General features: G+C 48.3%; 1 protein-coding gene and 1 long non-coding RNA gene across 6 annotated transcripts in view; one reads left to right on the top strand and one right to left on the bottom strand.

The window, feature by feature from the left end:
* Window positions 1-36: 36 nt before the first annotated feature.
* Window positions 37-3,901, top strand: LOC131811427 (uncharacterized). The gene is made up of 2 exons (XR_009345928.1): window positions 37-983; window positions 1,138-3,901. It is a non-coding gene; the product is annotated as an uncharacterized LOC131811427 (long non-coding RNA).
* Window positions 3,902-6,041: 2,140 nt separating this feature from the next.
* The window catches only part of ZNF84 (zinc finger protein 84), a 70,828-nt gene continuing 60,587 nt past the window's right edge, over window positions 6,042-16,282 (bottom strand). For all 5 annotated transcript variants that reach the window (XM_059139963.1, XM_059139959.1, XM_059139960.1 and 2 more), the window contains one exon: window positions 6,042-11,920. In XM_059139963.1, the coding sequence (XP_058995946.1) occupies window positions 9,936-11,920 (1,985 nt within the window). In that variant the 3' untranslated portion in view covers window positions 6,042-9,935. The remainder of the gene's footprint in view (window positions 11,921-16,282) is intronic.

The following is a 16,282-nucleotide window of genomic DNA, read 5'->3' as shown; positions in this document are numbered from 1 at the left end:
TCGGACAACTACATGTCCCAGGAGCCACTGCGGCCCCCGGGCGGGGACGGAGAGCCGCCCTGACGCACGACGACGGCCGGAACGACCCGCGCCTGCGCACACAGCAACAGAGCCGGCGGGCCTCGGACGACTACACGTCCCAGGAGCCACCGCGGCCCCCGGGGGGTGGCAGGGCCGCCCTCACCCGCGACGCCTGCCGGAACGCCCCGCGCCTGCGCATTCAGCGCGGGTGCCGGTGTGCGCCGCGGTCCCAGGACCCGCCGCGGCCCGGCTGTGAGGTCCTTCACACTCGGGGACTCCTGGAGCGCCCCGCGGGGGACTGAATGGCGCCTCGAGACAGATGCCCTTGGCCTGTTACGACTCCCAGAAAGCCCCATGCCCGCAGCCGAGACCTAGAGCCTAAGCAGGAGCGGAGAGACCCGCGGCGCGCAGCTGTGGCAGCCCGAGTCCCCGCGTGAGGGACCGCGGTCGCGACAGACCGGCGCGTCCGGCCGGCGAAGGCCCCCGTGGGCGGGCCCAGGCGCTGCAGCCCCGGGGCGGGCCCCGCTCCTCGTTCTCGCGGCTCCGAGCCGCCCGGACGCCTCCGGAAAGCGGAGCTGGAATGGCGGCCCCGCCAGACCGACCTGGGAGCTCCTTTCCTCCGTGCGCCGCGGGGTGCGGTGCTGGCCGGCCCGGCCCGCCCAGACGGGCTCGGAGCCCCGGTGCGGCGGGAGGACGACCTGTCCAGCTCCACGTGCAGGTTCGCGGGAGGCGGCCCTCGGGGACGGGGAGCGCGTGGCCGGTGGAGGGAGCGGCGTCTGCGGACACGTCCGTGCCGGCAAGTGGCAGGAGCGAGGGAAGAAGGGAGTCCGCGGCTGGTCCGTCCCGGGGCCCTGGGGTCGTGACCCGAGCCGAAGGCAGTCGCCCAACCCGCCGGGCCACCCAGGCGCCCGTCAGCTTTCCCCTTCCGAGCTGACATTACCAGTCCGGGTGTCCGCCGACAGGTGAGTGCGGGGCGCTCGCTGGGATGAGCCTGTGGCTTCGGCTCGGGTGGTGATCCCGGGGTGCTGGGGTGGAGCCCCGCGTGGGGGACCGCGGGGAGCCTGCTCCCCTCTCTCTGCCTGTCAGATAAATACATCAAACCTTTAAGAACGGCAGGTGCACGGGTGGACACGCCGCGGCCCACCGCCCCTCGGGACGGCTGTGAAAACGGCCCCGACGACGTGACACGGCGTACACAGGTCACTGGGTGCGCGACTCCATTGCCACGAAGCTGCAGCACCGGTAGGAGACCCGTGGTCGGGGTCCTGCTGGGAGTGGAATCGGACTGGGACGTCCTCCGCGGCGGCCGGGGGCAGTGACCTGGGCGTGGCCATTACTCAGAACCGGGCGCTTCGGCTCAGTATTCAGTAGGTGCATTTTGTCCAACTTTCATCAATAAAATGTATTTCTAAAACGGGGTTTTGAAGAAGGAATGAAAGTGAAGAGACTAAAACTGGTTAAAGGACACCGAAACCGAAACCGAACCACAGAGCCTGCCTACCGCCCCGGAAGGCGGCCGTTGCTGCGGAGGCTGCGCTGGGTTAGGGTCAGTCGCAACTGCTGCATCAGAAGTAGGGCCAGCAGGTGTCCGGGGAAGCGCACACCTGCGAGGCCCGCCGTCTGTGCCAGTGACCGGAAGAAAGCCAGGACACCCCTTTAAGTAAAGGGCAAGTTAGTCAAGTCCACACGGCACCCCACACCGAGGGACAGTGCCTCGTGGGCCTCTCTGAAGTTGGAAGGCACCGGGCAGGGCTCCCCACGGCCGTAGTTGGTAAAGCGTCCGATGTGGACGGCACCGGGAGCACCAGAGCTCCGCGGCCAGCACGGGGTGGGTGTGAGGCTTCCTCGGCTGAGCTCCCGAGCAGCAGAGGCCTAGCTGTGGGAAGCACCCAAGGCCGAGCGGGATGCCCTCGGGAGTCTCGCAGCTCCGAAGAGCTCTCCGGTTCTGTAGCAAAGCCCGGTTTCGGGGATAGAAAAGCAGAGTCTCCCACACCACAGGGCCCTCACGGAGCCTGCACCCGTCCCCAGCATGTGATTTTGTAACTGGTCCGAGGGGCCCCGCCAGGGTCGCGGTTGGCTGCTGAATTCATTGTACTGTGGAACGATTCATCTGGTGCCAGGCCCCGGGGAGCGCCTAAAGCCCAGCGCAAGAGGAAGTAACTCACAGATGCATCATGTATGGTCTGGAAGGACTGCGGACTCACGGGAGCCCCTCCGTTGGTGGAGCCCCCGAGAGAACCCTGGCCAGTGGTCCAAGCTATGAGCAGTGCCCTGAGGCATGTACATCACAGATGGAGGGACGGTTGGAAGCCCCGAGACGCACAGATATCCCGGCAGAGGTGACTCACTTGGCTGGTTGGTAGGATCCCGACGGGAACAAAGCCAACAGGGACGGGACGAGGAAGTCAGGGAAGGGGAACGTGGCTGAACTCTGCGCTCGGGCAGTGGGCATGAAGCAGGTGGAATTTTAGATCTCGCATGAATGCCTAGGACGGTCAGAGAAAGCAGACGGGAGCAGTGTGACTCTTGCACATACTGGCTAGCCTCAGGTCCAGTGGGCCACTTGAAGGCACAGTAAGTATAATAATGGGCTCCTGGTCATGGCGAAACCCTTGAGTGTTATTCGGTTACCCAGAAGCAGTCAGCCTGACAGATGGTAAGATGCTCTATTGATGATTCCTCAGTTTACAGCATGTACTTCTGACCCAATTATTGGGTCGATACTTAAGGATTTCCAGCTTCTACGTTTTTGATTATAGAGATAAGATTTTCTAAGCTATTTTGGCCCTGTAGACCCCAGGATCAATTAGCCGCTTCCAGAGTTGCCTGCATGGACAGCAGTTTCAGTTACCATGCTGACCTTAAGCCTACCACAGTAACCCTGCCATCTTGTCTCCCTAAATTAAATTCTGCTACTAGGCCTGTTCTACCACAGAACCCTGGAGTCTCCTTTCATATCAGGAACCTGACTTTGGGGCACCCTTGGCCCCAAGCATAGCAATTAGCACATTTTTACAGGATGCTGGTGCTTCTCTTACCCACTAATTTCTCAGTGCCCCTCTTGAAGGTCAAGATTGGGGAAACTGGTGAGTGCATTACCCATAACAGACCTACAGCATCTTATTTCCTTAAATCCCTATACTATGCCAAGGAGTTCCTGACCTCCTGCCTTTGTGTTGGCCTCTGTTAAGTCCAGGATTTCAGAAAATCAACTGAACACAAATACTGATGGCTCAACAAAATCAAGACCTTATTTCATAAAAGCTGACAAATGGGCAAATTTATGCCAAGATGGAATGAGAATAAAAGAGAATTCACAAATATAAATGAAAAGTTCAGTGTGACTACAGAGGAGATCCAAAGTCAGCATTTATCATTTTAATTATAATTAAAATTATATTTTATATTTTTATATTATATTTTTATTTATATATTAAATATATTTATAATATATTTATTTTATATTATATTTTTATATATTTATATTTTATATTATATTTTATATAATTATAATTCCGTAAACGTAAATTGCCGCAGACAACAGCTTACCAAAACTCCCTGAATCGTATGTATAGAGCAAAGCAAGTCACATGCTATCTTCCACAGTAAGCTGCTCACCTTCTCAGGGCTTATAACCTTGTTCCTGGAATGTACTTGGGGTATTGGGACCTCCAACATGCCAGCCCCTTCTCCACCATCTCACTGGATGGGCTTGATTTCACTGGTACCGGACCATGTGCAGATAGCCTGGACCGACCTCTGTGGACTGTGATGGCAGCCCTGGGGCAAACCGTGATGTGTGATGTGGTCTGCTCAATGCTGATACAGACATCTGATCTCTTCCTGAGTGGGATAAAAAGAATGCATTTGTCGAATCAAATCTGTGCTGTCTGATGTCTGATCTCTTCCTGAGTGGAACCTGTGTACCTGAGGGCATATAAATCTGCTTTAGAAGACAGTGCCAGGTCTGCAAGCAGGACCATTACTTGGTTGAACTTGTCTGTAGTCTGTAGTCCGTGTGGTCTGTAGGGTTTCCCGAGCTCCTAAACAGCCTGAACTACTGAACTAGATAGTGGTGTGAGAGGCACTCTACCAACGTATCCCAAAGATCTAGAGGAGCACTACTCTCTGCCACTCCCTCCCGTCCAAGCGCAGTGCTGTTTTTGATGTACTATCCTCTCTGGAAGTACATGTCAGAGGCCTCCCTCTCTTGCCTTCCCCACTGCAGTGACCCTCAGCCGAAGACCAGGGATCCAGAGCAGGGGTTAATCCAATCGCCAAGAATGCCAATCTGTCCAACAGTACAGAACCTTTCTTACAGGGCTGATTTCGCTACTGCCGTTAGTGAATGTCCAAAACAAGGGAACCAGAGCTGAGCCCCCCAGTACAGCACTGTTCCCTGGGACTTGGTGTCAAGTTGACCATTTTGCCAAAAGGCCACCATTCTCACAATAGAAAGCATAACCCAGGTAGGGGTTTTCTTTCCTGACCACAGTACCTAGGCCAGCACCCCTATCCAAAGATGACAAAACAGGGGCGCCTGGGTGGCTCAGCTGAAGCATCCACCTTCGGCTCAGGTCATGATCTCAGGGTCCTGGGATGGAGCCCCATGTCGGGCTCTTGGCTCAGCAGGGAGCCTGCTTGTCCTTCTGCTGCTCCCCCTGCTTGTGTGCTCTCTCTCCCTTAAATAAAAATCTTTTAAAAAGCGCAGGGGGTGGGGGAGGTCACTTACAAAATGATTGAACAGGATAGGACCTCGTACACTGTCTCAGGCCAGAAGAACAACTCTGCTGCAAAGTGGGGGGGGGGGGGGGGGAGGGAACACACCCACCATGAAAGGCCACACCGGCTATGTTACATAGCTCACCTTCCGCAGCGTGCTGGAATGGCCTTGCGAGGGTATAGCACATGCCCAGTTCAAAAGGGGTACTCTGTAGGGTCAGCGTGTCGTCCTTCCAAACGCAGCTTGTGAGCCAGGTAAGACCTGCGGAGCTGTGTCCCCAGAGCGGAGGACATGGGTCTGTGTACCACCACCATTACCAATGATTAGCTCCAGGGACTTCGTGCTTCCCATACCCACAGCTCTGGGCTCTGCAGGGTTCCAGGTTTTGATCCCCAAAGATAAGAACTTTTCACCAGGAGACAACAAATTTTCTAGTTAATTGCCAGCTACAGGTGCCACGTGGGCATTGTGCTCCTTGTGTCCAGGAGCCAGCGGGCCAGAAGTCCCTCTTTCTGTAGAGCCTCCCAAGGCATGTCAAGGAAGAGGGCGCAGGGCTACTTACACAACAGGATGAGGAGGAAAGAATGGAGTCTGGAGATCCGCACAGGTGCTGCTTGAATTTACCATCACCTCTGGTCAGGGCAGGCCACGGTAACCATGGCTCAGACCCCTCAGGAAGGAGGTGAGCCACCGAGCCAGCAGAGGTCCCAGAAAGGCTCCCAGGTGAGAGAGGACAGCACCAGTATGGGCCAGTTGGTCCTAATGACCTGCCTCAGGATCTCCCCAGACAGACCCAACGCTGGAAAAATGGTGCTCAGCAGTGGAAGGGTCCGACTGTGGTGACAGAGGTGGGCTGCCCAGCCCTCCTCAAGGAAGGACTTGCTGCCCAGTGGCAGGGAGAGTGGCCCGCAGGCTGCCTCCCATTGCCGGCTTCTGTGGAGCTGGCCCCAGCTAAAAAGAACTGCCTAACAGGGGCGCTCCCCTTCCCAGGGCAGCAGGCCTCCAGGGACAGAGCGCCAGAGACCTGCCCATCTGGGCCCAACATGAGACACTCCTGAGCTGCACTAGCTTCAGAGCCCCCTACCAACATGGCAAGCATCTCTACCACCTCTGTGGCACCTCCCCACTTGCCCTGACCCACTACCCTTCCTTCGCCTCACAGCAGCTGGTCCTCAACGAGCACTTGCATTCCAAACCTCATGTCCAGATCCGCTCCCAGAGAGTCCGACTCGTGACACAGCCCAACCTCCTGTGTGAGGAACAGCTGGGCCGTAAGAACAAACACAACCTGAGCCAGTCGAAGCTAACATCAGAATTTATTACAAGGATATTTGGAGTATCTCACAGAAGAATGCAACAATCAAGGCATGAAAAGGGCAGGAGAGGTGAACCTGGACATCAAGACCAGAAGCAGCAGCTCTTGGAGCACAAGTTTCCATGGCTTCATTCTTGTCTCTCTGTAAACAGTGCTTCCCCACATGGGGGCGGGGAAGCCACCGAGAGCACCCACGCTTGTATGTCACAGCTTCAGTTGTTAAAACTATACAAAGAAGGTAAGTCCCAGCTTTCCAGAAGCTTTCTAATGGAAGAGACATGTGATAGTTATATTATCACAGTGAGAAGACACGTGTGCGGGTTCATAAAGTGTGGACAGGCATTAACAAGGAACACAGGCATTTCAGGGACAGAAGACTGGCGAAAAGCTTTGCGAAACCTCAAGGAACTGCAAGTAGTTTGAGGAGGCCAAAAAAGTACTGTGTAGGAGGACAGACATTCAGAAATAACAGGCTGAGTTTCTGTAGAAGTCCTCATCTACCATGAGGCCAGTATACTTTAAGTCCACAATTAGCCACATGGTATTTCAACAGAGGAGTGCATAATCAGAACTGCATCTTAAATTAACTACTAAGTGTGGGAAATGGACAAGGGTCACGGTGGGGGTGAGCGTGTCTGCACTTGGGCCAGACCAGCTTGTGGGTACAGTATTTACAGACTCAGGAGTTCGACGAAATCGACCACCCGAGCATATTGCTGGAATAAGCGGCCAATGAGTACCTCCAGTGGAGATTCCAAATCCCCACTGATCTGCATTCTGCTTTTTGATACAGGTATTGCTGGATAAACTGGATATTCTTTGGGTTTCCTTCTCCTTGGGCTCTACAAGGGTTGATATTGAAATCAAAATGTCCAGCACACATATCCACACAGAGGTAACTGCGTCTGATTACCAAAGCCCACAGAGAAACGCTAAACAGAAGGCCCTCCTAGGCCAGGTTCCAAAACTCAGACTTTATTTAGCAAAAGGAATGCAGTAGGAATTGTCCTCTGCAGGACTGTCTCCAGGCCAGTGGGGGAACCTGAGTGGGGATGCTCCTTCCCCCTGGTCTCCTTACACATTCAACCAACATAACCTATTGCACACCAGGAAGCTACACATAAATCCCTCTATAAAATCGGTTTTCTTCTTCGGGTGGGATCTGTGGTAGGAACCAATGAGCGGAAATATGGGGTCATATTTTTTTTATGGTTTACCAAGGTAATTTAAAAAATAGACACTAAAAATATCTAATTTCAGAATCAAAACCCTTGTGACTTCAGAAAGAGTCCCTAGTGAGTTCTGCACAACATAGCTGGACCTCCACAGAAGGCATTCTGATAAACGAGACCTCTGCTGCCAGCATGAGCCCTTCGGATGGCTGCTAACTGGTACTAAGGGAAAAACCTGCTTTTGGGTATTAGATCAATGGGCTAGTGCCAAAACTCTATTATTTAGTGAGGAAAGTACTGGGTTTAACTGCTTAAGAGTAAATGGAATCATCTAGAGTTAAAGAGAGCAAAATTAGGTCACTTTTAGACAACAGACTCCAAGCTCAATCCAAGAACTAATGAATCAACCTCTGGGACTAGTAAAGAGAATCATGATGGATAGAAATTTAAAAATGGGAAAATCTACAAAATAAGACATCACTCTGTCACTACTGTCTTACAAATGAAGTTGATAAAAATCACTTTCAGGGGGGTGCCTGGGTGGCTCAGTTGGTTAAAGCCTCTGTCTTCGGCTCAGGTCATGATCCCAGGGTCCTGGGATCAAGCCCCACATCAGGCTCTCTGCTCAGCAGGGAGCCTGTTTCCTCCTCTCTCTGCCTGCCTCTCTGCTTAATTGTGATCTCTGTCTGTCAAATAAACAAATAAAATCTTTAAAAAAATCACTTTCAGGTATTATGCAGAAAAGTAGGAAGTCCATATATTTGAGAATGAATACAAACTTGAGAACTTAGATACTTTTAACTTGGTACAGTGGTTTAGAGAATTACTCTTTAAGTCCCAATTTTCAACAATGATGTTAAAATTGGCAACTAAAGGAAAAAAATACTGCTAGAATCAAAAGTGCAAGACACCATACTGATAAAGCAACTTGTGTATGAGAGAAGTCTTGATTTTTTTCCAAGCCTGGTAACAAGGTCAGGGCTGGATTTCTCTGAATTTCACTATCATACAAAGAATACTGTTGACTTTGTCAAGGAATATTGTAAAGATCACTGCAAAGTTCTACCTAAGCTAAGGGGTGGGTCATGCACTGCCAAAGCGAACCCTACTGGACATGAAAGGTTCACAGCAGGAGTCTCCATTAGAGGGTACAACTGGTGACAAAAGGAGAAACACAGATATTTCAAATGATGCAACAGTGAAAATCCTATTTCTTAATACCAATCCAGTAGTTACAGAAATTCACAGGAAGGCAAAACAGGCTTCCTTGAATACACCAAAAATATTTTTCTCACCACAAGAATCTGGATTTTACATTTTCTGAACAGTGACTCTTAAATTGGCTTCTCCAGCTAGTGTTTTTTACAAGATACTTTAAGAAACACCAGAAATGTAACAGCACACAGCATCATGATATTTCATCAGTGAAGTAACATACACGCTGTATTTAAGTACATCTACTTGATGCACGGAGGTGCCAAGATGAATAGGAACAAGACTGTGCAGAGCATGACTGCCATTTAGCCTGAGTAAGAGCTGAGTGATAGAGTTCACACACCTGCTTTCTTCTGTTCATTCATGAGTCACTATTGCTAGGTTGTGGTTCCTGCCTTTGAATACTTATTAACCAGATTTTATATAAATTCTCTCAGGTTGCAAACATATTTATATAATGTTGCCTTTCAGAACTGAAGAGAAAGGTCAGCAACAACAGACCCCTTTTATATGCCAACAAGCCATAAGGAAAAAGGATGTGGTGCTATCACTTAAGCTGCGTATTAGCAGTAAGAGGTGTATCGATTGCTCTTTTTACTGTATCAGTGAAACAGAAATACCAGCAGCACGCAGTATGTCCTGACATCAGAGGCACTACCAGGTATGGTATGTGCGTTTCATGCTCGCAATTACGTTTACACATGTGATTCCAAAATATGACACACACTGTGTAACACAGGAAAATAAGCCGTACCACTGAGAAGTGTCTTATTCATATGCTTCAATGACTTCATTTATTCACACATTTTTAAAAACTTCATTCTTCAGAGTGAACACTGATCAACCATTAGAATTGGGCATTTCTGATAACCCCACCTATTAAAAAATGCATGGCTTCCCTTTATAGCCTTATTTCTAGGGGCACGTTTCCAAGGTCTTTAAACTGTTAGTCTGACCCACATTATGAAATCCCCCCAAATACAATATGGTTGGATTACCTGATGAAGACTGTCCCACATTTAGCATTTCCACTGAGCTTCATTCCTGAGAGTATTTTCTTAATGTACAATGACCTGTGATTCTTGATGAAAATAGGACATTACTTGCTGCATTCATGGGGTTTTTCTTCATTTACTGGACTAGGGTTTACCCCAGTGAGGATACTTCCCAACAGCAAATGAGGTGTCACCTCTGCAAGGCTTTCCGACGTTCACAGTACTTCTCATTGCTTTTCATTTCCCACTGTATGTCTGACAGGGTTTTCAAAGTCATTGCATTTCACAGGTTCATTCTACTCTCAGGGTTCTTACACGAACAGGTTAACCTGCTGAAAGCTCTCCCTACATAACCTCAGAGTTCCTACCCTAAAAGATTACCCAGACAGACGTAAAATGTGATGTGACTATTTATCTCAAAGGTTTACCCTAACTACATTTTCTGACGAACGAAGAGCTGAGAGCTCTGTCAGAGAGTAGCAATAACCCCAGTCCTAGGATTTCTTCGCTGTATGAGTCCTCTGGTGATTAATGAGCTGTGACTTTTGGGAGAAGGCTTTCGCACATTCATGGCACTGGTAGGGCTTCTCTCCTGTGTGTATTCTCTGGTGATTAACAAGCTGTGATTTCTGAGAGAAGGCTTTCCTACATTCGCTGCAGCCGTAGGGCTTCTCTCCGGTGTGTGTCCTCTGATGTGGTATTAGGTGTGATTTCCGAGAAAAGGCTTTGCCACATGCGCCGCACTCAAAGGGTTTCTCACCTGTGTGTGTTCTCTGATGATTGATGAGGCTTGACTTCTCCCTGAAGGCTTTCCCACACTCGCTGCATTTGTATGGTTTTTCTCCTGTATGAGTTCTTTGATGTCTAATTAGTTCCGATTTCTCAAAGAAAGCTTTCCTACAAAGACTGCATTCGTAGGGTTTCTCTCCTGTGTGGATTCTCTGGTGAGTATTCAGCTGTGACTTCTGGGAGAAGGCTTTTTCACAATCCCTGCACCCATACGGTTTTTCTCCTGTATGAGTTCTCTGGTGAGTTGCAAGACTTGACTTCTCACCAAAGGCTTTCCCACATTCAGTGCATTCATAGGGTTTCTCTCCTGTGTGAGTCCTCTGATGGGATATGAGATGTGACTTCTGACAAAAGGCTTTCCCACACTCGCTGCACACATAGGGCTTCTCTCCTGTATGAATTCTCTGATGATTAGTAAGGCTTAATTTTTCACTGAAAGCCTTCCCACATTCACTGCATTCATAGGGCTTTTCTCCTGTGTGAGTTCTCTGATGTCTAACAAGCTGAGATTTCCTGCTGAAGGCTTTCCCACATTTACTGCATACAAAGGGTTTCTCTCCTGTGTGTGTCATTTGATGGGATATGAGATGTGACTTCTGGGAGAAGGCTTTCCCACACTGAATGCACACATGAGGCTTCTCTCCTGTGTGAGTTCTCTGGTGGTTAATGAGACTCGACCGCTCTCTGAAGGCTTTCTGACATTCATTGCATTCGTAGGGCTTCTCTCCAGTATGAATTGTCTGATGTCTAACGAGCTCTGATTTCTCAAAGAAGGCTTTTCTGCAATCACTACATCCATAGGGTTTTGTTCCTGTGTGAGTCCTGTGATGTGTAACGAGCTGTGACTTCCTGCTGAAAGCTCTCCCACATTCTCTGCATTCAAAAGGTTTCTCTCCTGTATGAATTCTCTGATGATTAATAAGATTTGACTTCTCACTAAAGGCCCTCCCACACTCGTTGCACCCATAGGGTTTTTCACCTGTGTGTGTCCTCCAGTGTGAGATGAGATGTGACTTCCGGGAGAAGGCTTTCCCACATTCACCACATTCATATGGTTTCTCTCCTGTGTGTGTTCTCTGATGGGATGTGAGCTGCGACTTCTGGGAGAAGGCCTTCCCACACTGGCCACAATCATAAGGTTTCTCTCCTGTATGAGTTCTGTGATGCGTAATAAACTGTGACTTCTGGGGAAAGGTTTTGCCACAGTTACCACAGCCATAGGCGATCTCTCTTATATGTCTGCTCTGATGTTTAATGAGACTTGATTTCTTATTGAAGCGTTTCCTACATTCACTGCATTCATAGAGTTTCTCCCCTAAACGGTTTCTATGATATATGATAATCTGTGACTTCTTAGAGTTAATTTTATCATATTTATCATACTCATAGTATTTTAACCAATTATCAGTTTCCTCAGGTTTGGGATGGAGAAACAACTTATCAAATACACTTAAGCCACCTGCTTCCGTTTTTCCATAATCTGCTTTTGGAATAAGTAAATCTAAGTGATGTTTTAAAAGTAATCCATCTACATCATCTTCACTGTTTGATTTCCTTAACGGAACAAAGTTCATGCTCAGATTGAATTTTTTCCCAAATGCATCACATTCATGATCTTGCTTCATATTTCTAAGCTTCTCTTGGTTATCCTGCTGCCATGCCATGTGACCATTTACTTGCAAAACTTGTTCTATAAAGAAAGAAAAGCCTGTGAATGCTTCCATAGTTGGGTTTTTCTTGGGTTATTAATCAATTTCAGAGAATGGGCATGAAAGTAGGGGGAGAGGCAGAGGGAGAGAATCTCAAGCAGACTTCCCACTGAGCTTGGAGCCCAAACACAGGGCTCAGTCCTATGACCCTGAGATCATGACCTGAGCCAAAACCAAAAGGCAGACACTCCATGGACTAAGCTCCCCCAGTGCCTCTTATATGGCTGTGTTTACAGAATACAAAACTAGCAACACTGTTTGAAGGCATGAATGCTTCAGAAGATTGTCTCTCAGTCCCTAGCATAGGATCTATCCAGGTAAGGGGGAAAAAAAGAAAAGAAAATTCTACAAAAAGGAATAAGATACAGGCAATATAGTAAGTCACCTCTGGTTTTGCCAAATATAAGTTTATAAAATGGAGAGAAAATGTAAAAAATTCATCAAGAGCAAGGAGGAACCAAGAAAGGAGGGTAGAAAGACTGATCCAATATTCTGAGGATTTCCTCCACCCTGAGTGCGTGAGGCCCTAGGGACGGAAAACAGTCAGCCCCTGACCTTGTGAAGTTTACATTCTAATAGAGAAGACAGAAAATCAACAGGATTGATAGAGGAACTACTGAAGCCATTACAAGATTGAAGAATGAGAAATCATTTGTGAAACTTTTCCCCATTTTTAAATTCTCTGGAATTTTGAAAAACTTTCTAAGCACGTTTTCAGTATTATTACCAAGACAGCCATTTCATGGAACGCATCGTCCTTCATTTAATCTGTTCAGGCACAAAACTTTAAGACCTATGTGTTCTTTCACTGAAAATACCCTAAGATAGGGGATGAGGGAAAAAGAGGTGTGGTGGTTAAAATCAGAGTCTAGTATAGAAATATTAGTTTTGAGATGGAGGTTAAGAGTCCGAATAAAGTGGTCATAGGAAACGTGAGAGCAGAAAATGAAATCTTTGTAAATTAAACTTGCAACTTTGCATTACTTTAAATATTACATTGTTAGACTAAGTACACATTTGGAAATTTTTACTTTTTTCTCACTAGAAAAATGGGACTGCTTTATGGTTGGTCATTTGTGGTATATCCCAGATACCCCAACTCTCTCCACTTTTCTCAGTGAAATATCCTTCCACCTGGTTTCCCTGCTTCCCATTACATTTTCAACAATGTACTCAGGTCAGTACATTGTTAAAAGTCAGGTCAGACTTTTAAAAATGTAATCTGAGCATGGGTGGTTGAGTTGGCTAAGTGCCCAACTCTTGTTTACAGCTCAAGTCATGATCTCAGGGTTGTGGGACCGGGGGGCTCTGTGCTCAGTAAGGTTCTGCTTGTCTCCCTCCCCAACTCCCTCTGCCCTTCCCTCCATTTGCACGCATGCTCTCTTAAATAAACAAATCTTTAAAACAACAACATGTAAATCAGGGCACCAGGGTGGCTCAGTTGGTTAAGCGTCATCAGCTCAGGTCATGATCCCAGGTTCCTGTGCATCAGGCTCCCCATTCAGTGGAGAGTCTGCTTCTCTCTCTCCCTGTACCTGTCCCCTTGCTTGTGCGCACGTGCGCATGCTCTCTCTCTCAAATAAATAAAATCTTTTTAGAAAATGTAAAATTTTTATTTATTTTTTAAATTACTTTTTTAAATTTAAAATTACTTCAATCAGGGGCGCCTGGGTGGCTCAGTGGGTTAACGCCTCTGCCTTCGGCTCAGGTCATGGTCCCGGGGTCCTGGGATCGAGCCCCACATCAGGCTCTCTGCTCAGCGGGGAGCCTGCTTCCTCCTCTCTCTCTGCCTGCCTCTCTGCCTATCTGTGATCTCTGTCAAATAAATAAATAAAATCTTAAAAAAAAAATTACTTCAATCAATCTAACCACCTTCCTACTGCTTACAAGTCAATGTATGACCTAGGTCTCACACACAGCACACTATCTCCCTGGCACACAGACCCCCAGACAGAAAGGCTTCCTTTCTGTTATCCTGAAGTCACCAAGTCCCTTCATAACCTAATACATTCATATTTGTCATTCCTTCAGGGAACACTTTCCCCCAATTCACACAGCTCACTCATTTTGGTCTTTGTGTCTAGAACTGGCCTCTCCACGTGACTGTGTTGTGCACTGAACATTTGTGCAGCCCCCTTACCACCCCCCACCCCCAAACCTCTATGTTGAAGCCCTAACCAACAGTGTAGCTGTATTTGGAAATGGGATCTCAAAGGAATTAAGGCTAAATGAGAACAAGGGGTGGGGCCCTGATCCAAAAGGATGTATCCTTATCAGAAACACCAGAGCAGACCTCACCCCTTGCACAAATGAAGAAGCAAGGCCACAGAAGGCCAAAGCCACAAGGCCACAAGGCAGCTCTGTGCAAGCCAGCCCAACCACATTCATCAGAACCCAATCACACAGGCACCCTTGACCTTGACCTCCAGAATTGTGCCTTGACCCTGGCCTCCAGAATTGTGCCAACAGCCTTCTGCTATTTATCTGCCTGTGGCATTTTGTTACGGCAGCCTAAAGAGAGCAACAAATCCTCTAAGCTATTATCATCTACCTAATCTACGTCTATGATCGAACTTTCAGGGTCTGGGCTTTATCCTGGTTATTCCAGCTTGATTTCCTTTGTCCTCCTAGGAGAAAATAAGCCCCGCACGGGCAGGGAACTGATCTCCAGTGCTCACCAAGGAACCACACCACCCAGCACAATACCCGAAGAGTGAGAGACATCACTCTCTCTTCGACGTTCTATGGTACATGGCTATTGCAGGGTAGCCCTTGGCTGCCATCTGGAGCCTGGGTTCTGGAATGCGCCCACCACTCCCAGCTGATACAGCAGGGGCTCCCTGTGCTCAGCACCTGCTGTACTGGGAGTCTGCAATGCTGCTGTGTGCCAGGCAGAGGCCCCCGGGCGCTGGGTCCTTAGTGCACTTCCCTGTGCAGAAACTCTACACACATTACTGCACTTTCATTGTTGGGGTGACCCTCAATGAGGGAGCAGCACAGGACACCTGCCCCCGGATTCCTCCAGCCTCTGTTTGTGCCCTTTCACTGACGAGGAAACTGTCATTATGTTGCTGTTAAGAAGTCCTCGCCAGGATGCGGAGAAAGGGGAACCCTCCTACACTGTTGGTAGGAATGCAAGCTGGTGCAGCCACTCTGGAAAACAACATGGAGGTTCCTCAAAATGTTGAAAATAGAACTGCCCTATGACCCAGCAATTGCACTACTGGGTATTTACCCTAAAGATACAAACGTAGTGATCCGAAGGGGCACGTGCACCCGAATGTTTATAGCAGCAATGTCCACAATAGCCAAACTATGGAAAGAACCTAGATGTCCATCAACAGATGAATGGATAATGAAGATGTGGTCTGTATATACAATGGAATACTATGCAGCCATCAAAAAGAAATGAAATCTTGCCATTTGCGACAACGTGGATGGAACTAGAGCCTATCATGCTTAGCGAAATAAGTCAAGCGGAGAAAGACAACTATCATATGATCTCCCTGATATGAGGAAGTGGAGACACAATGTGGGGGCTTAAGGGGGTAGTAGAAGAATCAATGAAACAAGATGGGATTGGGAGGGAGACAAACCATAAGTGACTCTTAATCTCACAAAACAAACTGAGGGTTGCTGGGGGGGGCGCCTGGGAGAAGGGGGTGGGGTTAGGGACATTGGGGAGGGTATGTGCTTTGGTGAGTGCTGTGAAGTGTGTAAACCTGGCGATTCAGAGACCTGTACCCCTGGGGATAAAAGTATGTTTATAAAAAATTAAAAATTAAAAAAAAAAAAAAGAAGTCCTTGCCACATGGATGATATCCTGAGTCGTCCTCGCAGCTCTCTGAACGTGGCAGTGGTCTTGAGGACCCCGATACACAGGCCTTGTATAGTTAACTTAGACTACAAGTGCAAGGCACTGAAATGAAGCATAAATGGTCAACGTTTAAACGCTGAATTAGAAACAAAAAACTAGGGAAGCCCGGGTGGCTGTTGGTTAGGCAGCTGCCTTCGGCTCAGGTCATGATCCCAGCATCCTGGGATCGAGTCCCACATCGGGCTCCTTGCTCAGCAGGGAGCCTGCTTCTCCCTCTGCCTCTGCCCGCTACTCTGTCTGCCTGTGCTCGCTCGCTCTCTGACAAATAAATAAATAAAATCTTTACAAATAATAATAAAATAAATGTAAATATCTTAACTTAACTAATTTCTATGCTCCCCTAAGGTGTTCTCTAGGTCTTTTATTTCCAATCATCTTTAGTCGTCATTCAAATGGAGGCTATCAATGAATGAGGGGCGCATAAGAATCACAAGAGTTTCCTTAAACTACCACCTCCAGCTCTAGA

The sequence above is a fragment of the Mustela lutreola genome, chromosome 11 (assembly GCF_030435805.1).
Source record: "Mustela lutreola isolate mMusLut2 chromosome 11, mMusLut2.pri, whole genome shotgun sequence".
In the NCBI taxonomy this organism is placed as follows: Eukaryota; Metazoa; Chordata; class Mammalia; order Carnivora; family Mustelidae; genus Mustela; species Mustela lutreola.
The sequence above is the reverse complement of the archived record's forward strand: the minus strand, read 5'-3'. Positions and strand labels throughout refer to the sequence as shown.